At 39.3% G+C, this 21,292-nt stretch overlaps 3 protein-coding genes across 4 annotated transcripts in view; all 3 read right to left on the bottom strand.

The window, feature by feature from the left end:
- Window positions 1-917: 917 nt before the first annotated feature.
- Window positions 918-10,727, bottom strand: LOC105702919 (adenosine deaminase 2). The gene is made up of 4 exons (XM_012430879.1): window positions 10,244-10,727; window positions 2,355-2,946; window positions 1,911-2,231; window positions 918-1,432 (listed from the first exon to the last, which is right to left on the bottom strand). The coding sequence occupies exons 1-4, from the start codon at window positions 10,467-10,469 to the stop codon at window positions 1,039-1,041; spliced, it is 1,533 nt and encodes a 510-aa protein (XP_012286302.1). The 5' UTR covers window positions 10,470-10,727; the 3' UTR covers window positions 918-1,038.
- Window positions 3,234-4,453, bottom strand: LOC105702920. The gene is made up of 2 exons (XM_012430880.1): window positions 4,407-4,453; window positions 3,234-3,646 (listed from the first exon to the last, which is right to left on the bottom strand). Exons 1-2 carry the CDS (start codon window positions 4,439-4,441, stop codon window positions 3,274-3,276), a joined length of 408 nt encoding a protein of 135 aa, XP_012286303.1. The 5' UTR covers window positions 4,442-4,453; the 3' UTR covers window positions 3,234-3,273.
- A 4,242-nt stretch (window positions 10,728-14,969) lies between the features above and the next one.
- Window positions 14,970-21,292, bottom strand: part of LOC105702917 (abhydrolase domain-containing protein 2) — a 29,644-nt gene continuing 23,321 nt past the window's right edge. Inside the window, exons 6-8 of one of the 2 annotated variants that reach the window (XR_001104324.2) lie at window positions 19,943-20,093; window positions 18,188-18,454; window positions 14,970-15,878 (exon numbers count right to left, since the gene is read on the bottom strand). Coding sequence is in view for 1 of the 2 variants with exons in the window: in XM_012430876.2 (XP_012286299.1) it covers window positions 18,285-18,454; window positions 19,943-20,093 (321 nt within the window). In the remaining variant the exon portion in view is untranslated. Of the gene's footprint in view, window positions 18,455-19,942; window positions 20,094-21,292 lie in introns of both variants that reach the window. The other variant, XM_012430876.2, reaches the window with a different exon arrangement.

The raw sequence follows: 21,292 nt of genomic DNA, 5'->3' as shown, positions 1-21,292 counted from the left end.
CACCGGAGGTCGAACAGGACGCGGTCGCTCGATCCTTCCCGTGAATCTCTCAACTCATCTCTGATTTAGCAGAGATGAGTTGGCCCCTACCAGAAATTCGTTGCGCCGCCCTTGGGGGCAAAAAACGGTGAAAGCTAACGTACGAAATCAGAGGGCAGCACACGGTGCTATCGCGCGACCCTGCCCGTGAGCAATCTCCCAACTGATCTCTGGTGGTGGCTTACCTACGCGTACCGACCCTGCTCGCTTTTGATGGTAAGGGAAGAACACTCGTGGCGCCCTCTGTGACTTTACCCTTCACTTACCTTACTTATTTTATCCGCAAATGGGTGGCAAAAAAACGGTGAAAGGTAACCTACGAATCCCGAGGGCAACACAGGATGCGATCGCGCGACCCTGTCCGTGGGCAATCTCCCAACACATCTCTGTCGATATGTAACGGAGGGGGCGCGTGCACGATTACCGCGCCGGTTTCGCCATCTCGTGCCGCGCGGCCAAACCCCGTAGCGGCGCCCTCGGCGGGAAGATTCGAATTTGAAGAGTACGACGATATATCGACGATAGGGAGACGTACGCAAGTTGCAATTAGCCCATTTCTACCAATATTTTCGTTGAACCGGTTATGAGATATCAATGTTTTGGTGCGCCATTCCGTGCTACAACTAATTGATTGATACTTTTGTTCATCAATAGGCTTCCCGATGATGCGACGTAATAAAATAAATCATATTTCCTTCAAGAGATCATAAGGAAGATGTATGTAAAAAATCGAGAAAAATCCGCGAAGTAGATTTCCAGCTTAGCGCGCACATGCAAACAAAAGTTTTTAACTTTATATAGGTATACACATAGAAGGTAGAAGAGGTTAAATGCAAAAGATGTGGAAAAATGAAATTGCTATAATTATTATTTTCTATATCGCGTATCTGTTTACAGAAGCGAATCTCGGATTGAACACCTCGGTTATTATTGCACTTTCGTTTTTCTTGTACTTTAGATGACCGTTGGTAATGTATTACCTGTGTTCAGATTCATTTCTTACAATGAATTGTCACGTATATTTAAATAAGCGATGAAAGCATTCCACTTTCTTTCCCAGATGTCGAAGGCTTTTAATTTTTCTGTTTCAGTCATACTGGAATAGTTGATTGAATTCATAGCAAGTTTTTTCAGGGCTTTTAGATCGGCATCTCGTGACATTATGCCTATGAATGCCTCGTAAAAGTCGTAAGAGAGTCCTTTGGCCCCCCACATTCCTGGATCATCATTAGATATCACGATTGGATATCCGTTTGCGAAGAACATACTCGCTGGATGGTTTCTCAGGTCTCGAACGAATCCCAAGACTTGATTTGAAATTGGATTCACTTCAATTGGAATATCTTTCTTCCTAGCTATTTCAAGAATTTTCGGATGTTTCAATAAAGCATACCTGAAAAATCAAATACTTTACTTTAAGCACTGTCTGCAAAGATTTCTCAACCCTTTGAGCGCCATGGACACATAAGTGCGTCAGACGTTTGGTCCAATATCGCTTGCACACCCCGATGAAATTCGCCCATAAGGCAAAACAGCTTAGCGCTCAAAGGGTTAAGAAAAGAATTACCTAGAAATAGCTTCGAACCATTAAAATCTAATAAACATTATACAACCATGTGACTTGTCAACAAATTGTATATGTATACATGGGATTGATCAAATTCAATTGGTGTCTAAAGGGAATGCTTGAATTTTTATACAAAATTTTTAGACTTCTGAATTACCGGCGCGTTTATTATTTAGTATGGATGAACTCCGCGGGTAAAAAGTAGGCCTTGAAGACGAGATATTTATGTGTTAATTTCATAATTGTAATTTTGACATCTAATTTATATGATAGACTTAAGTATTTAACAGTGGGTTTGCCTTACCCGTGTCCAATTCTTGTGGTATTCAACAGGACAGCGTCGACGACGTTCTGATCTGTGCTCGTCCCATACCAATCCGTTTCTCCGGCATGGAAGAAATATTTGATACCGTCAGAAAGCTTCGAGAGATCATTCGCAAAGTAGGAAAGAGGTTTCCCTTTGTCTTCTTGCCCGACTAGGTCGAATCCCGCAACAAAGGACGGATAAGTCGACGTCAGATTCTTCGCAATTGTTAAGTACTCCAAGAGTTGGTCATTGTCAACCAATCTCGATGGGGCGTAAATTACTCTGGCCCCCACAAAGTCTGGATGATCCCTAACGAACCTGTTAAAAAGAAAACCCATTTATTACCCGTTAACTTAAATTATCTTCCAATTTGTTTAGGGTAAAATTAAAGCGAAAAGGAAATAGAAATGACTAGGAATAAGGTACAAGACAAGTCCTTGCCTTTCGGTAACCGTCTTCATAATTTTCACCACGTCCAGAGGTCCGTATTCTTCTCCATCCAAATCGTACAATGGCGTCAATATAGCTCGGAATTCGATGTACAAAATGTTATCTTCATAGTGCTCCAATAGTGCTTGATAGAAGAAGTCTTCAAAAACTGGCCTGTAAGATAGCATAGGGATAATCGTTCCAAAAGTGCGCTGGCACTTTTCCCAAGCCGAATCAACTTCGTAGTAGGTCTTATCAGGATCGTCCGTCTTCATAGTGATCTCCTCCATGATCTCTCTATTAAGATTCGCCAGTGAAGTCGCGTTCTTGCGGAGCGCACTCAATAATCTCCAGTCGCACTCCTTGTCAGGATAAGAGAAGAACTTGAACTGTTTCCTGCCGTTCACGTCGCACATGAAGAGGTCCTTGCGGTAGGTAACGTTTTCGAATAAATAGTCCCAGGAGACCAGAGCGAAATCGTGGGCATGAAGCATCGCTCCTTTCGGCATATCCTTCAGGATCTTGAAGACCTCCGACGTCTCGATTTTCGACTTTATCGCTATGAAGTTGTGAGCCGGAAGGAACTTTGACGGGTCCAGGAAAGCTGCGGAAATGCGAAAAAGATTAGATAATGCATGCTCAGTAATCAATCTCCACATCTTACGTACACATTAAATTTAAACTTCATTAATACATCCACAGAAGGCTTATTAATCTTTAGTATTCCGCTCTTTCCGGAGTAACCGTGATGATTTTAGGAATCAAGGATCTCGAAGCACCATCTTGAGGATTGCCAGACATTTTTCAAAACCTTCAATCATTCCACGGAGAAGATAATAAATAAAAGATGCGGCTGTATCAACGAGCACCTGTAATTGTATTTTTATTCTTATGTATTTACATATGTACACTTGTTGCCGACGAGTTACGTCTAAATGGAGAACTTCACCGAGGCTCCCTCCTCTAGCTGGGCGACTTCGGCGTTGCTCATAATCTGCGCGATTTGAAGTTTGATTTCAGCCTGTCGCCGCGGCACGAACGTCTTCAAGGTCTGGGCGTAGCTTAGAAACAGCAGATCAACCGCATCCAACGATTCGGCGAACGGTTTTAACGTGTTTTGCTGGACGACTTCCGAGCCACCGGGGTCCATGCACTGAATATTTTTCTTCAAGAGTAGCGTCTTTTCCTTAGCGACTTCGTGCATCGCCGAAGCGACCTCTTCCTCGGCGACGTTCTCGACGAAACTCTCCAGCATGGTGTCCACATCGTTGCTGGGCCTCTCGCATGATGCTTTCGCGGCTACTCTACGAGATGAAACATATTTCAATAACAATGGCATAAAAAAGAAAATCGGCCGGCTAACCGCTTAAGGTGATATGAAAGAGTCAGATATATATNTCAAAATGAAATTTCGTGAGGAAAATATGGAAAATATTTTAACCAATGATTGCAAGAGAATGCTAGCTTGTCCCGGGGTTAACACGTGTTTTTCGAGCAATAATTTAGTTGCAGCTGAACGTCATAGATGGCGACGTCGGTCCTGAACAGTCTTTAGAATAATGAATTCACGGGATTTCGACAGTTTTACGGCGATCTCCTTATCATTACTTTATCGAAATGACATATGGAACGCTTCAGTTGGTATAATTTTCAACGTGGACTGTAAAAGACTTCAACATAAATATAAATGTCGGTAGCGGGACGCGCCAGCTTATGTCACCACTTGGGTATTCAAAATGACGTTACCACCAAAAAGGGTATAGATGAATTTTAATTTATCGACCTCGATGAAATTTTCCAGTGTCTTTCATATCATCTTAAGCGTATATCTTCTTAACCCGTAACCGGTGAGGTGAGATCTCTTGGACCTTCGCGTAATGCTTTCCTGGTGTAACTAAAATGTCACCTCACCGGTTATGGGTTAAAATGTCCTGAAACTGCGGAAAGACTCCGTGATTATATTCCTCGCCCAAGGTCGTACGTAAATAACGCGACTACCGAGTCGTAGCCAAATGTTAAATAAGAAATAAATAAATAAACAAACATCTTCTCCTGATAACTCACTGTCTACTAGAGACGTACGGCCTGAGAAACTCCATTTTGCTGGCCCACGTCCAGTGCTTGTATCTTTTCGCAGCTGGTCCCGTTCCATTGCCCATGGTCTTCAGGTACTTCACGTAATTGTCCCGCAAATTTCTCCACTTGTTTTTCGCGAGTTCACCTGAAAATAAGCGAGAAGCTTATACCTTGGTATCCGATTTCCAACTATGACGATGACACTTATCATATTACAAGAAAAGAACGTAAAAGTATATCCAGGTATCACGCCGGTAACGACATGCCATTTGTTTGTAGTACCCATCGTTACCAATGAGAATGAACCTAGAAATTATAGGTATCCCCGAAAATCTTCCCTCAAAAATCGACCTAGAAAAAAGTTCATGCCAACTTCCTATATCAGACGAAGTCATCGACGTGTATATTATGTATATATTCACTCAGAAATCGGTGAAAACGATATCCGTCTTTGAGGACCGATTGCCTTTGATTTCATATGATAAACAACAATGAAAATCTTCCCTCAAAAACCGACCTAGAAAAAAGTTCATGCAAACTTCCTATATCAGACGAAGTCATCGACGTATATATTATGTATATATTCACCCAGAAATCGGTGAAAACGATATCCGTGTTTGAGGACCGATTGCCTCTGATTTCATATGATAAGCAACAATGCGATTTGGTAACAGGTGACAATCAACCTTAAATTTCTGGCAATTGTTTGGTGATTTCCACCGATTTCCAGTGATTCCTGCTTGAGATTTCCCTTCGATTTTCACATGATTTGGAGCATTAAAAAAAATCCATGATTTCCTGAATGAACCCGACAGCCTGTTATCGATATTCTCGAGATTTATCATCCTCACCGCGAAAAGCATTTAGAATTGTAAAAATACCCATCCCAAGACCATTCTATTCGTCAAATATTAACTTACTACCAAATGTAATATCATGCATTGCAAATATTCCAGGTCCTCTCCTAAATATAAGAATTTTTCCTTAAAAATTGATATCCACGTTGCGAACTTCCTCTGCCTCGTCACGAATTACTCTAAATGAATGACCTACGTTAACCCTTTGGTTACTAAGAGCGCCTAAAGGCGTCCGACGTTTGGTCCAATATTGCCTGCACGGTCAGACGAATTTCGCCCATATGTCAAAATGGCCCCGTGTTCAAAGGGTTAAGGGGACGTGAAAGAGACATCCGAGGGATCAATTGTTCGTGAAACTTTTCTCGGAACTGAGTATACCGAATAGTTTCAAACATTACAACGTGAATGTGAAGACTGCAAGGTCCTGACACCCATGAAATTTCATTTTTTATAAAAAAAAAAGAATTGAAATTTCATTGGTGTCAGGACCTTCCTTACAGCCTTCATAATCACGATGCAAAGTTTCAAATGATTCGATACACCCAGTTCAGAGAAAAGTTTTATAAACGGGACCACTTTGACATCACTTTTTCATCGCCTTAAAATGGTATAAAAGTATGATATATACGTACCAAAAAGTCAAAATATTTATAAAACTGTTCTCCAAACTGGGTGCACCGAATTATCAGAAACTTTAACACGTGATTATGGAGGCTCTAAGGAAGAACGCGTTACTCGTGAAATTTCATTTTTCGAAAAAAATTCTCCATTTACCTCGGACAAGAAGCAAAAAAAGATATTTCTGTTTTCGAAAAATGAAATTTCACGTTCTTCCTCAGAGCCTCCATAATCACGTGTTAAAGTTTCAGATAATTCGGTGCCCCCAGTTTGGAGAAAAGTTACATAAATATTTAGACTTTTTGGCACGTATATATCACGCTTTTATATCACCTTAATGATCACGAATCGAGGAATGATTAACGGATAAGAAATAGCCAATTGTGTTAAAAATCACTCGTCGAAAATCAAGAGGCCCGCGGGATAACTCGAAGAGAAGAAGAACTTCTGCAAGAACTCTTACCGCTGCTCAGGCGAACTTCCGCCGCGACTTCCTCCCACGTGTCGATCTTCCTTACGACGTCCTTGTAGCCCTTGGTCCTGATGTCGTACAACGTGGGACGTTTCCTGACGGCCTCAATGAGCCGCGCGTTGTCGCACATCTCCGGCCGGTGCACTCCGCGGCGCGGCCCTCCGGGGCCTCGGAGGGGCCCTTGCGGGACGTAACAGGAGCGCGTTCAAAATCTCCGCTTGCGGAAGCGTTCCTTCCGCGGCGGAGGAGCCTCGACATCCGGCGGATACCGCGGCCGCGTGCGAACGCCCGGACCGCCGCAGCGTCGAGGCGTCAATGCGGCGATGCGGCGTTGCGGCGTCGCGGGCCGCCGCGCCGGGCTCGGCGCGATCCGATTGGCTGGCGCGGTCAGAGGCGGCACGCGATTGGTCGGCGGCGCGCGGCACCACGTGACCAGATGCACCGACGCGGCAACCGGTCAGGGCCGAATGCGGTGACCGCACTGCAATACCGCATTCGCCAGGGCCGCGCGCGCAGTCGCGGCTCGTGGTTGCTGGGCGCGAGTGCACGCCGCTGGGACCCTCCGACGCGGTCGAGTGCGCAAAGTAAGAAATTTAAATTTAAGGAGTTTAAATAAAGAAATTACGCGATCGAGGTAATGGCGAACGTTTGATCATGACACTCGGTAGAGTTCCGAGCCAAATACATTTGAACGAGATACTCGTAGCGTCGAATGATGAACAAAACTCGCCTTGCGTAGGGTTGAGTAGTAACGCGTTATTCGAAATTTTTTATGTAAGATACTTAAGGGAAGTTTTTTACGTAACATTCAAGTCAAATACCTAACAAATTACCCCACAAAGATGGCGGTGCTATACCTCACTGTTTAAACCCTTTTAGTGCCGGAGGCCGATATATCGGCCCGGCACTAGCAGACACTGCTTTTTGTAGAGCTTTATAAAAACTAAGATTTTTAACTAGCGATGGAGAAAGGTACGTGCAGGGATGTGTTCATTACATTGACGAACATGAATGTCTTCCCATCATACCCTAGCAGCATAGTATGCACAAGGAAGGCATTCATGTCCGCCAATGTACATATGTGCCCGTAATTATGACAGTGGTCTATCCTCATTTTTTATTTTTTGTTGAAAACTAACATCACATTATGGCAAATTAAATGAATCTTACACAAAATATGGGATAAATTCATCCTTTCCAGATGATTGAGTTCGACCACTTTCATAATTACGGACACATTTGTATATCCGTATTTGATTTCCTTTTGTAACGAGAGTTACGCTTGATAATAAAGTTTCCACTTGTCTTTCAGAAGGCCGAAGAAAAATATTATTCTTAAATTTAGGGACTTTTAAAGAGAGAGCGAAAGACGGTACGTAATAAAAAGAGTAAAGAAGAACTCAAACCGTTTATTTCCATTAGCAATTAACTATGTTATATTTAATTTCATACCCAATGTTTAACAAGCAACTACATCAAAGCCATTTTTCCCGAGCACACTTCACATTTTATTTCTGCGTCGACGTTTCATCGCGCTTCATATTTCAGAACTCAATTTTGCTTAAATAGTACGTGACTGAGACATGTCGAAATACACCCAGTAATGATACTTTAGTTTGTTAACTTTATTAAATCTGCGAGTTGGCAGGAAAAAAAAATGACACGCTGTAATTTCCTGTGGGACTTTTATGCCGTTTTAACGACTTCAAGAGCACTGAAACGCAAATAATAAGACTGCAATTTTGCATTTCTGCGGATTACAGATTGCAACATTAATACGTGTTTTAACAACGAGTTTTTATCAGTCACCGAGCTGTTTGCTTTACTCTGACGTGGTGGGCATGCAGAGTAACGCCAGAAATGTAAATATTTCCACCACCTCGGCAGAAAATGTAAATTAGTACCAGACAACATTAAGTCAAGAGTCTGCCCTCGTTACATCATCTCTTCAACATTTCTCCATAACCGATATAAAAAAAAAATAATCCAGATAAACTACTCGCATTATACCATTTCAATACTTCCTCAACACTTCGCCTTAAATATCCCTAATGTACACATGACAATTGCGTTAAATGAATATATATTTCAATTATTCTCAATAAGATTCAGATAAAGTACACTACAGAAGTGTTTTAATGTAGCTGTGTAAGTAAATAAGTATCGTAATATAGTACAAATATTTTAACATATTTTTAAATCAAGTACAAATTGATGTTTCTAGGGTCAGAACATGAAGTAAATAAACGTAATAATTACGAAGAATGATTATTTTTCCAGGACTTATGGACATCGCGTATTTTCTAGAGTAATTAAAAAACAATGCGAAATACAATTGTGCAATTTATCATCGAGCTGCTTCAGCTTCTACTTTCTGAACGATCAATCATTTAATCGATCAATGCATTATCACTAATCGGTATATCTGTGATTTCCGAGAAGAGTAAATAAATGCAAAAACTAGGGGTAATTACTTTTTTCAGAATATCTATGTGAAGCACATACTTTCAAGGATAACTTTAAATAGACGAAACGCGGAATTGGATCTCGGAGCTTTTTCAGCTTTTGATTTACAAAGTTTCGATAAGAAAGTAACTTACAACAAATAATCAATTTTCCCGTAACCGTAAAATAAGCAAATAAATGCGACAATATTGGTCCATAATTCTGACATCGGACACATATATCCAAGAATAACTTCAAAAATATAACAAATATAATACACAGGTATAAAGACCATAATCAAGCTCTTTCAACTCCAGTATCGCGAAGAGTAGATTATTTAATAAATATTTCATTAATAATAACAGATAACGATAAATCATTACACCCAGGGCCGTTCCTCGCGGGGGTGTAGGCAGGGTTGTGTGGGATTCGAGATTTTTTTATATAAAATGCTTAAGGTAATATGAAAGGATCATTCTATACATCAAAACATCCAAAATTTATAAAATTTTTCTCAATATAGGGTGCATCAAATCGTTTGAAACTTCAGCACGTGATTATGTAGACCCTAAAGAGGAATGCGATGCTAGTGAAATTACACTTTTCAAACAAAAGTTTTTTTATTCAGTTCAGAGTAGAAGGTTTTTTTGTTTGAAAAATGAAATTTCACGAGCATTGGGTTTTTCCTTAGGGCCTACATAATCACGTGCTAAATTTGCCAACAATTCGGTGCACCCAGTTTGGAGAAAAGTTTTATAAATATTTTGACGCTTTATACATATAGAATGATCCTTTCATATCATCTTAAAAATGCCAATCCAAACTTTTATGATGGACTCTAATCTTTTCAGCATAAGGAATTGAATCAAATTAATATTACATGCAATCTCTGTCACCCTACTCGTATACAAAAACAAAGAATCTAAATATAACCCTAAACCCTGCACATAAAATTCTGAAACAAATAGTATTAAAGTAACACAGGCGACACTATTATCTTTGCATTTTGGCGGCCTTTCCTATCATCTGAAAGATTGGAATCAAATTAATATTACATGCAATCTTCTGTCACCCTACTCGTATACATAAACAAAGAATCTGAATATAACCCTAAACCCTGCACATAAAATTCTGAAATAAATAGTATTAAAGTAACAAAGGCAACACTATTATCTTTGCATTTTGGCGGCCTTTCCTATCATCTGAAAGATTGGAATCAAATTAATATTACATGCAATCTCTGTCACCCTACTCGTATACATAAACAAAGAATCTGAATATAACCCTAAACACTGCACATAAAATTCTGCAATAAATAGTATTAAAGTAACAAAGGTGACACTATTATCTTTGCATTTTGGCGTCCAACGACCTATAATAACAAATGTTTCCAGAAACACCCCATAAGAAATACGAAACACAATATTACAAACCATCGTCGAGTTCCTTCAGCTTCAGCTTCATGAAGGCTCGATTAGCTTGTAGTTCGTCGTCTCGCAGAACGATGTCGCTCCCCAACTCGCGAGATCGCTCATCGGATATCAATTCGGCCCGACGTTCCCAATAATCGTTACGACCGTAACCATGAAAAATATCGACAGGAGTCGCCACGACGAGATTCGCAAACCCGAAGAGGAAAGCTAAGCGAAGACCTCCCATGGTGGAGTTGGTTAAATCGAGAGGGAATTCGCTCGTTGGCCGCTTTCCTGGCCGAAAGGAGAGCACACCGGAGGAGAGAGTACTCCCTTCCTGGAGTAAGACACAATGCGAATGAGACTAATTGTGGAAACACGTGTTCGCGGCAGTCGACATAAGGAGGGGATCCGGATTCAATTACTGCGTGGGGGGGTAGTACGTTAAAACCGGCCGTCTATGCCATCATTTTGGGTTCTCGAAGGAGAAATCGAATATTAATTTATGCTCCCGTTCCTTACAGATGAAAGCGCCCATCTGACACATCGACCAAGCATACGTTCTTAGTTACATAACACCGAGACAACACGATATACAACCAAAGTTATTCAAAAGGTACATCGATATCATATAACGTCGAATTATTCCCGTTCCGTAACATCGGTATAAATCTATCTGCATTGCGATTATATTGTATTCACATGTATATAACATGATATCGATATGTTATGTGCATGTTAGACTTTTGGTTTTATAACAGTGCTATTGTATAACTGCGGGAATATACATGACGTGTCGATACAATGTTATGTGTTATGTTAAGGTGATATGAAAAAGTCAGAGTGTGTATATATATATATTGGAGGTACCGATTCGTTTCAGATTTTACCACGGGAATATAAAGGCCTTACAGCAGGCCCTGAGACTCACGAAATTTCATTTTTCATGACAAATTTCTTATACTTATCGTAAAATCAACATGGCGGTTCCGTGCCCCCTAGGATGTTTTACGCCCTTTGGAGGCTTAGAATCGAAAATGAAGAGTTTCAGGACCTAGCTCGAACAATTAAGAATACCGTAGAAATGGAATATTACAGAGTCAGACGAGAAAATATTGAAAATACTTTCACCAACGATTGCAAGAGAATGCTGGCTTGTCCCGGGGCTAACACGTGTTTTCAGAGGAAAAATTTAATTGCAGATAAACGTCACAGATGGCGACGTTGGTCCTGAACAGTCGTTAGAATAATGAATTCACGGCATTTCGACAGTTTTACATCGATCTCTTCATCATTACTTTACCGATATGACATATGGAACGCTTCGGTTCGTATAATTCTCAACGTAGACTGTAAAAAAACTTGAAAATAAATATAAATGTCGGTAGCGGGACGCGCCAGCTTATGTTCCCATTTGAGTATTCAAAATGACGCTCCCACTAAAAAGGGCATAGATGAATTTTAATTTATCGACCTCAATTAAATTTCTCGGCGCCTTTCATATCTTATAAAAAAAAAAGTGTCTTATTCGAATGGATTGATTTGAAAGGGGTTTCACTTCACCTTAACATAAGTCGATCTTCATACACGTCACTATTACCTGTGTAACAAGACGAAATAAGGGATTAAATGACCCGGATGAGGATTTAATGACTGCACACGAAGTAATGTGATAAAGCCACTCGCCGTCTATATAATCATTTAATGTACTCGAAGCGAAATTCTAATTTTACTTTAGAATTGCGTACGATGTACGTAAAAGGGACAAACCGACTGTGTAAAGCAAATGGAATAGAGAGAGAGGAAATATCATGGTTGTTCAGAAAGTAAATTACGTGAACTTAATCGATCGATTTAAGTAATGTGATAATCGAATGTTTCCCAAAAAGGCCCTGGCAGCGTCAGTTTCTTTTACATATTCGATGGGGAAAAAAAAGCGATGTACCAATTATTTGTCGCCGGTACATATGAGCATTGTGATATAACTAACATAATGGACAAAAACCTTATAAGGAATTTTCTTAGAAGGGCCGCTTTGAATGAAGAACACCCTAATTAACAAACAACGTGTCTTTTATTTCACCTTGTAGTTAAGTGTCGACGTCATGACAATAGGGTAAGACCGTGTGGATGTAAATGCACAAAGTACTTGTATAAAAGAAGAAAGAAACTAGTTGCCACCAACAATAACGAGGAACGAATAACTACGGAACGAGCAATCAAAACTAGTCGCACGTCCCGTCGACCGAATTTCCTATAATCCACTTTTTCCCCTTAAAATTCGGTTTTTCGATATACAACATATAAATATATATGCAGACAAACGTCTTTTCTATTTTCAGGAATGCTTTTTTTTTTTCCTCCCCAGTGATAGAACATAGGCACTTCGTTTCATTACCATACGATTTCTTGTTAAATTATTGTCACTTGACGTTGCAGGGTGTAATCATATATAATAAATTATCGATTAAGAAAAAATAGCTGCACGAAGAAATCCGAGCACCAAGGAGAGACTTGTGAATGTTTCAATCCTTCAATTTTGTTTTCCTAGAAAGAAGGTAAAAGTGCCTCCTTATCATTTTTGTAATTCAGTCGTTTTTATGTCAAGAGGAAGTGGAGAATCACATCCGGATGGGATGAAATGAAAAATGACGATCTATGTCATTTTTCCGTCATTTCGAGAAGCCCGAAGTAACTTTTCCCTTCTTTTCCTCTTTCTCCCTTGGTGCGTGGTTGCCACTAATTTCCACTGATTACCCACCCGCTACAAGATGTAGAAAAGTATCAACACGTCTTTCGTTTTCACTCTCAGAATTTTCACTCCTTTTATATCTTTTTTTTTTCGTTTTTTTTTCTCTTCTTTTTTGGTTCCACTTTCATGCACACCAAACACGAACATTCTGCGACATTCAAAGGGAGTTTTACGAAACGACCTATTCGCGAGTACGAGCTAATATTTTTGCGAGGGTGAAAATCGCGTCACAGATAAGAGAGATTCTTCTTCTATCCATTTACAGACTGGAGGGGCCACATTCTGATTACCGTTTTTCATATCAAATCCTGGGTCGTGTATAAAATAATGGTTTAATTTCTTCGCTTATCTCGCGCATTCATTCGTACAGAATTATCATACCTTCGCGTCCTGAATATATACATGTTACAGTGAAACACCGAAATCTGGAGAATGTCGACTTTCACCGGTGAATGTCAACATTCAAATAGTTCACGGTAACATATACATACATATATATTCAATAAAATTCGTAAATATAAACAGCCATCAATGTATCGGGATCACCGAGAGACTAATACGGGTGAATATTAATATTTGTTGCACGGGATAAGTAAAAAATATTAGAAATTTCTCGCACTCCCTGACCTCGCACCTCGCCGAGATCTCACTTAAGACAGTCCGACCAAATCCTAGTCTCGTGGATTTAGAAAAATGTACAAATATGGATTTACATCTATTCTCGAGCCTATCTAGAATTCGACCGTTTCGACGGAGTTTAAACAAGAATTTCTTGAGCGCATCTTGCGTTAAAAAAAATTTCGCCCTTCCGTCTCGGTTACATATCGCCATTTACTAAATTAAGTACGCAGTGCGTAACTGTGTACAAATTAAAATGTCCATAGGTTCGTTCGTTCTGCCTCCACTTTTACGAAAAGTGTACACTTTGGCGTTTCTTTTGGGAGGGCATCTACCCGGAGGGTACACTTCCTCTACACTTTCTACCCTCGATATCCCGAGCAAGTGCAAGAAGGGTAACCCGCGAATTTGACGGTAAATTTCAAAATTGAAAAGACCAACAAACAGGAAAATACAAAATTTATGCTAACGTCTCAACGTAATACAAACAGAAGTAATTATTAATGCATCTTCTTCGTGTATAGAACGATTTAGCGTTTTAGTTTAGTACGTAATGTTTGAAGCAATTTACAATAATTATATATTACTACGTAACCGCGGTTGGAATGAACTAAACTATAATTTTTCCCTCTTGTAGTTAAATTGTTTTTCATTCTACTGCAATAATATTCTGACCCTTATTGATTCTCGATACCTGAAATTCGTGAAAGGAATTTTCATCTTCTACAATTACAAGGTAATAGAACGAACTGTAGGATTTGAAGAAAACGAAGACAACTCAAGAAGGAAGGCTGGAAGAAGCATTACATTTTCGTATTCGTCATCGTCCGATACGGATAACCACAAAATCGCGTACCTCTTTACTAAATCGTTCATCTTGGACTTTCGTGAGGTTTCCGGCGTTCGGGATGTCGATGAAAGTGTATCTACCCTTCTGCACTTTTCAAGAAAAGTGTAGTACCCTCGTTACCCTCAAGTATAGAAAGTGCAGTCAACGCGAACAAACCTATAGGTTTGTTCGTTTTGCCTCCACTTTTACGAAAAGTGTACACTTTGGTGTTCGTTTTGACGGAAGTGACGCAGACGTTCGTTTTCGAAGGGCATCTACCTCGAGGATAGACTTTAGCTACACTTTCTACCCTCGATCCCGAACGAGGGTAAGATGTTATGTAAAAGTGTAGGCCGTAAATTCGACGGCAAGTGTCAAAATTGAAAAGACAAACAAACACGAAAATACAAAGTTTGTCCCAAGATCTCAACGTAATATAAATAGAAATAATGATTAATACATCCTCCTCGTGTATAGAACGATTTAGCGTTTCAATATTCTATGTAATCTTTGAAAGATTGTACAATCATTATTCATTACAAACTATGTACTGATTTGTAATTTATTTATTTACAATTATTGTGTATTACCGCGTAACTGCGGTTGGAATGGAATAAATTGTGAATTTTAGAATAGCTCCAAAATCGCAGACTGTCCCGCTAAAGCGGCCATCTTGTATTTTCTTGAGCTTTCCGAAGTTCGGGATGCCAATGAAAGTGTATCTACCCTTCTGCACTTTTCAAGAAAAGTGTAATACCCTCGTTACCCTCGAGGGTAGAAAATGTAGACAAAGCGAACAAACCTCGTGTTTAAGCGGTTTAACAAATACTACGAATTAATAATCGTCGCCTATCTGCGCACAGTCGACGTGAACCTGGCAGAGTTTGCTCCGAAGCCTAAACTTCGGATAACCGTAAATGCAAAAAACAAAAATAAAACTTCCAATGCTGTATACAACATTACCAAGAGCATATTTAAAAATAAATGAAATGCAAGAATGATTTGCTTAACAGAAAGTACGAGAAAAACAAAAGAAATGTCCTCGATTATAGACTGTTCGCCAAAAACTGGAAACACCCAAAAGTCAAAGCTGAACATCTTTGATAACGACGTATATTGTTTAACACAATGAAAGGAGACCATGACCACACCTCGGTAATTGCAAGTATTTTTTCTTTTTCAAACCAAAATCAAATCACTATCTCTTTACATTATCCTAAATAATATATCATCGTCTCTGATTATAATTCCAGGTGTCGCGATTATTTCGACGAGGAATATATGCCGCAATTTAATATGTACATAGCACGTTATCGCGTACTTGTCGCAATTTCCAAGTCTTTTTCTTTTTTTTATACAGTTTTATAAGTATTGTTACAAATGTACACTTCCCGCAAATTTCTGTGCAGTCGACGTAGACTTGGCAGGGTTTACTCCGAAGTCCAGACTTCGGAAATCTGGAAATGCAAAGAGAAACGAATCTTTCAATGTTGTATACAACATTATCGTGAGTACATCTGAGAATAAATGAAATACAATCAATTCTTTCCTTGGTAGAAACTGCGGCAAACAATGTCCCCTACGATTATGTGCCGCAATTTGAGGTGTACGCGACACATTATCGCATATTTCTAACAATTTCTAAGTCTTAACGGTAACATCAGTTTTCCTACAAATGTATACGTCTCGAAAGTTTGTGTAATCGACGTCGGCAGAGATTGTACCGAACGCCAAACTCGGAAAATTCGTAAATGCAAAAAAGGGACGACTTTCAATATTGTATACATCATCAAGAGCACTCTCGAGAGACAATGAAATGCAATAATGGATCTGCTTAACACATTCGTGACCGGCAAATTTTGTCCGTTTCAAATACTGAGTACCGGCGAAAATAATGAAATTCTTAAACTGGTTGCCGCAAACTTTTATCGTGTATTGTTATGGACGTGAATTCACGTCAGCTGCAATCAGGAATAGAATTTAAAATGACGTGAATTCACGTCAGCGGTCGCGAATGTGTTAACAAAACCATTATAAGGGATGACCACTCGAACCGATAATAAATCTTCCTCAATTACATATCGCAATTTAATGTATACACGGCGCTTTATTGCGTACTCGTTACGATTTATAAATTTATACGGTTTTTCACGTATTTCAATGAATGTACAGTATTCACGGATTCGCGTGCAGTCGACATTGACCTAATAAAAATTGCTCCGAAGTCCAAATTCGCAAATGGAGGGAAAAATAAAGGACTCTTTTAATGTTGCATACATCATCGAGGACATGTCTGAGAGCAACAAAATGCAAAACTTGTCTACTTGACGAAAATAACTGCAAATAACCTGCATTGACTCTAATAATTATTTAACCCAGATGCTGACAAACCTCGCTAAATCAATTTCCATAAAGCCTCGCTTTATCAGCATTCTTTTTGGCGTTTTTCAAAATTCAACTCCCTTCAAAGAAGTTCATCCTGTATATCCAAAAGCTGACAGTTTATGCAACACGTTGCTTTCAACATTGATAAATGATATCTCCTTTGCGATACAGATAAATACATTCACACTTCAACGTTGCTTAAAAAAAAAAAAAAAAATGGCTGAATAGAGAAGACCTTAAGGACCCGAATTTCGAAAAACACCTTACACGGTTCATATATACACTTACCCTGAAATTGATCATCTATAAGAACGCGATTAAACAATATTCAGAGCCCACGCCCTAATTAGAAATTTCCAAAAACTCAATCTAAACTGTAATTGAGATCAACGAGCAATTATTGGATGTGCAAAATGGAACCGAAAACTCATGCTCAGACTCTTAAGTAAAAGGTAAATTCTCGTGGCTTTGTCGTTGAATAAAAAAAAAACGATGTAAAACCGCGATTATGTAACCGACAATTTTTTGTCACCGTTGGCTGAGAGGGTGCCCTATAACAAATTGAAAATAGGCCTCATATCTGAGATTAATAGAAAATTACAGGATATGTGGCGAGGATCACTTCGCTCTTTCAGTGATCGAAAATTCGCAACTCGATTTCGAAGTCATTTCCTCGTGGATCTGTCATTGTTAATAAAAATGTCGTAAAATCACGATTAGGTAGCCGCGAATTCGGAGTATCTCCGTCGACTGCAAAGGTTCCCAATAAAAATTTCAAACTCATGGCGCGTATCTGAGATTAATAGAAAATTACAGGATATGTGGGGAGGGTCACTTCGCTCTTTCGGCGAACGATAACTTGCAACTCGATTTTGAGGTAATTCTCTCGTTGATCGGTCACCGTCAGTGAAAACGATGTAAAACCAAGATTAAGTAGCTGCGAATTCTGAGTGTCTCCATTGACCGGGAGGGTTCCCTTTAGCAATTTCAAAATTGAAGAAAGTTTCCGAGATCGGCAGAAAATTATAAGATATACGGCGAGGACCACTTCGCTGTTTCAGGAATCAAAAGCTCACGGCTAAACTTTCTGGTCCGAGGTCGTCTCTCCGTAGGCCTCTCAGCGAGTCGGACAAAAGTGCCGGAAAGCTGCGATTGTTTCCACAAATTTTGGGCGTCGCCGTCAACCGAGAGGGTTCCCTTTATCAATTTCAAAATCGAGGCGAGTTTTCGAGATTGGCAGAAAATTATAAGATATACGGCGAGGACCATTTCGCTCTTTCAGGGGTCGGAAGCTCACGACTGGATTCTCGGATCCGAGGTCGTCTCTCCGTGGGCCTCTCAGCGAGTCGGACAAAAGTGCCGGAAAGCTGCGATTATGTACCCGCGAATTTCGGGGGTCTCCGTCGACTGAGAGGACTCCCTTCCTGTCGGTAGCCAGAAGCAACCTCGTGCGAGTGTTCGGCAAACTCCAGGGGAACTTAAGAAACCTTCAGAGCTTTGTCTGCCTGCACCATGGTGATAGACCCCACCAGGGATACCAGGGTGCGGTCCAACCATGTAATGGGGTTCGGGTACACCAAGCCACCCTCGTAAAAGCCCAAATGACCACCATGTGCCAATTCCACATACAGCGCGTTCGAACGATTCTCTGAAAGAAAAAAAGAGAGGGAATTCATTTAAACGATCATACAAAATGGAAACAGAAATATTCTCAAGAATTAGGTCGTTCCAAAAGTTCTATCGTTTTCCGGCAATCTTTTATGCTGTAAATACTGAGTTTCTGAAAAATGGTATCAACATATTTGGGGAGAGTACTCACTTCTCGCACTTTTATCTCAAGTGGGGATATTCCCCAGAGTTTGTATCCTTAGAGTGAAAATGCAAATCCCTAGACTGAAAGTATGGAAGAATGATTTTTTCCATGGACATACCACACGTGTGATTATCTATTATTCTTAAGAAATAATTTCAATTTGTACCTCATATCATAAATATAAAGAATTATGAAAAGCTGCAAGTTTCATAAATGGCATAATAAAAAGGTATTCCCCAGAGTTTGTATCCTTAGAGTGAAAATGCAAATCCCTAGACTGAAAGTATGGAAGAATTATTTTTACCGTGGACGTACCATACGTGTGATTATGTATTACTCTTAAGAAATAATTTTAATTTATACCTCATACCGTAAATATGAAGAATTATGAAAAGCTGCAGGTGTCAGAAATGACATAGTAAAGAAATAAGAAAAGAACGTTACGGAGCGACAAACGATATTACTATTAATATACCGTCAAGTATTACAGTTGCGGAATTGACTTTTTCAAATAGAATATGGATCAGAAATATATCGAAGTACTCTCTCCCCTATTCGCGTAACCGATAGTTCATATTCATTGGCATCAAATAACGCGAACGCAACTATGTAAGCCATATTACATTTTAATGAACTTCATTGTTCTAAATTTGTAAGAAATTTACGTGTTCATTGCTTGGGGTTTTTTTTCTTTTTCCCTTCACATGTTCCTTTCTCTCGCATATCGTGATTTGACACAATAACTTCTTGTCAAGCAATCTCACGTGAAGTATCTCATATTTTCACCTTATAAAAAGTTAGGAAATCGCCTAAATTGCTCCCTTTTATCATTTTCATTAGACTAGAATTAGAAAATCAACTCTCAGATTTCCAGATGGAAAAAGACCACAGACGATGATTACATTCCTAGCCAACTTTCAGTGCCCTGCTTATGATATTACTACAAAGATCATTTAAACAAACGACAGCACTGTTGGAATGACCGAATGTATTACTCAAAGAAATATTAAATGCTTTAATGACCACAATGAACATGTTCCTTTTTTGCACTAGCGTTTATGAATGCCTGCCTTACGGATATACGATATAGTACCATTAAATTATATGATGACCAATAAATGATATGATTATATGATACTTTAATGATACCAATAAAGTATATAACGAGAAGATATTCATGTCCGCTCGTGTTCAATAAGTCAGAAGGGTTAGTGGGGCCCAAAGGTACCGCTTAAATGGTCACACAAGAGAGAACCTAGAACGTCTCCAAAGGTATCATATAAAAAGATTAAGTAAATCAATTAATCAATTAATCAAGCTCACTTGCGAAGTCCTTGATAGGCTCCAATAGCGGTTCCGGAACGAGCGGGTCATCCAACGCATTGATGAACACCATGGGAGTATTAACGCCGTCCAAATATGAAATGCAACTGCTCCATTTGTACATGTCATTCACCGACCGGAAGTTGTGCACCTGTTTGTAATCAAAGGATGAATTATTATACTTTCACGTGTTTGAAATTAATCCTTAACGCTCCAAGTGTGCCTCTCGAGCACTGGCACATAAAAACTTGCAAGTCGAAGTATCATGAGAATAAGTTGGAGTTGCCGGTCGATATTCACAATTGACCCGCTCAGTGCACACATTGATTAACTCCATAAAACAAAAAGTTGAGAAATGCGATGAAGTAATGTAGATTCTTTTTTAAAATTCCTATATAATGTAGAATACATAAATACAGTTATAGTTTTCATATAACGGTATATAAAATTAATAAGAAAGAATAGCCAAAAAATAATCGTCTGCATTTTATATCGACAAATGTTTTTGCAGGTATTAAATTTCCTCCCCTATTCCTGTATGCCAAACCTTTTGTTCTGTTATGCTTTTGTAAATTTCGTGCCCATTTATCAGGATTACGACTACTTTTCCTCCCAATCGATGTGTTTGTTGGGGAATTTGTACCGTTGCAATCAGATGAATCCGAGAAATACGATAAATGTCTTCTTGCCCCAGACTTTCTGCTGATAAATCATATTGAAGAATCATCCCTGCTTTCCACATCCACATTGTTATTAGTTTCCCTCATCTTGATTATAACGGCATAATATTTAGTTCTTTAAAAACAATCAGGGAGTAATGTTGAAAAGACCAACAAATATGTAGTCCGTGTAATATTGGTGAAGTATACAGTAACATTCAGCGTGAGAGATCACTGTTATACCAACTACCGTCTGCATTGCGCTTCTTTCTATCTGTTTGCTGATGCGATTTTATTACTCATATTGTTGAAAGGGGGAAAGCATCTTCGGCTGTTTAAAAAAAAAAAAGCGTCGATGTACGGCCGCAACAGATAATCCAATAATACTATACTGCCAGGTATTCGTCTACGATTTACATTAGAGTATGGAGTTAATCAAAATGGCTTCTGAAATAAATTACTTATTATTCAATGCCCAAAAAAATTTTGCCGATTAATGGTGTTAATCTCTATTAATCAGGAAAGATATTATAAATATAAAAAGTTATGACTATACCAAGTGCTTTGACACCTAAATTTAAGATTTTTCAAAAAGTGGAGTTAGTCGATGTGTGCACTGAGCGGCTCAATTAAAAGTCGGAGCGTTAAGGGTTAAACAGACCCTGGTAGATATTTCTATCCAGATTACGCC

This window comes from Orussus abietinus, unplaced genomic scaffold (assembly GCF_000612105.2).
Source record: "Orussus abietinus isolate OABI.00-Male unplaced genomic scaffold, Oabi_2.0 scaffold540, whole genome shotgun sequence".
NCBI lineage: Eukaryota > Metazoa > Arthropoda > Insecta > Hymenoptera > Orussidae > Orussus > Orussus abietinus.
Note: the sequence above shows the minus strand (reverse complement) of the source record. Positions and strands in the feature narration are given on the sequence as shown.

Excerpts from the sequence above, each read along its gene's own strand:
- LOC105702919 (XM_012430879.1), bottom strand. The coding sequence starts at position 10,469 with ATGGGAGGTCTTCGCTTAGCTTTCCTCTTCGGGTTTGCGAATCTCGTC. Across the intron at positions 2,947-10,243 it reads GCTGAAGGAACTCGACGATG|CTTTCCTGGACCCGTCAAAG; the intron begins GTTTGTAATATT and ends GCATTTCCGCAG. Across the intron at positions 1,433-1,910 it reads ACCACAAGAATTGGACACGG|GTATGCTTTATTGAAACATC; the intron begins GTAAGGCAAACC and ends TTGATTTTTCAG.
- LOC105702920 (XM_012430880.1), bottom strand. The coding sequence starts at position 4,441 with ATGGAGTTTCTCAGGCCGTACGTCTCTAGTAGACA. Across the intron at positions 3,647-4,406 it reads CCGTACGTCTCTAGTAGACA|AGTAGCCGCGAAAGCATCAT; the intron begins GTGAGTTATCAG and ends TTCATCTCGTAG.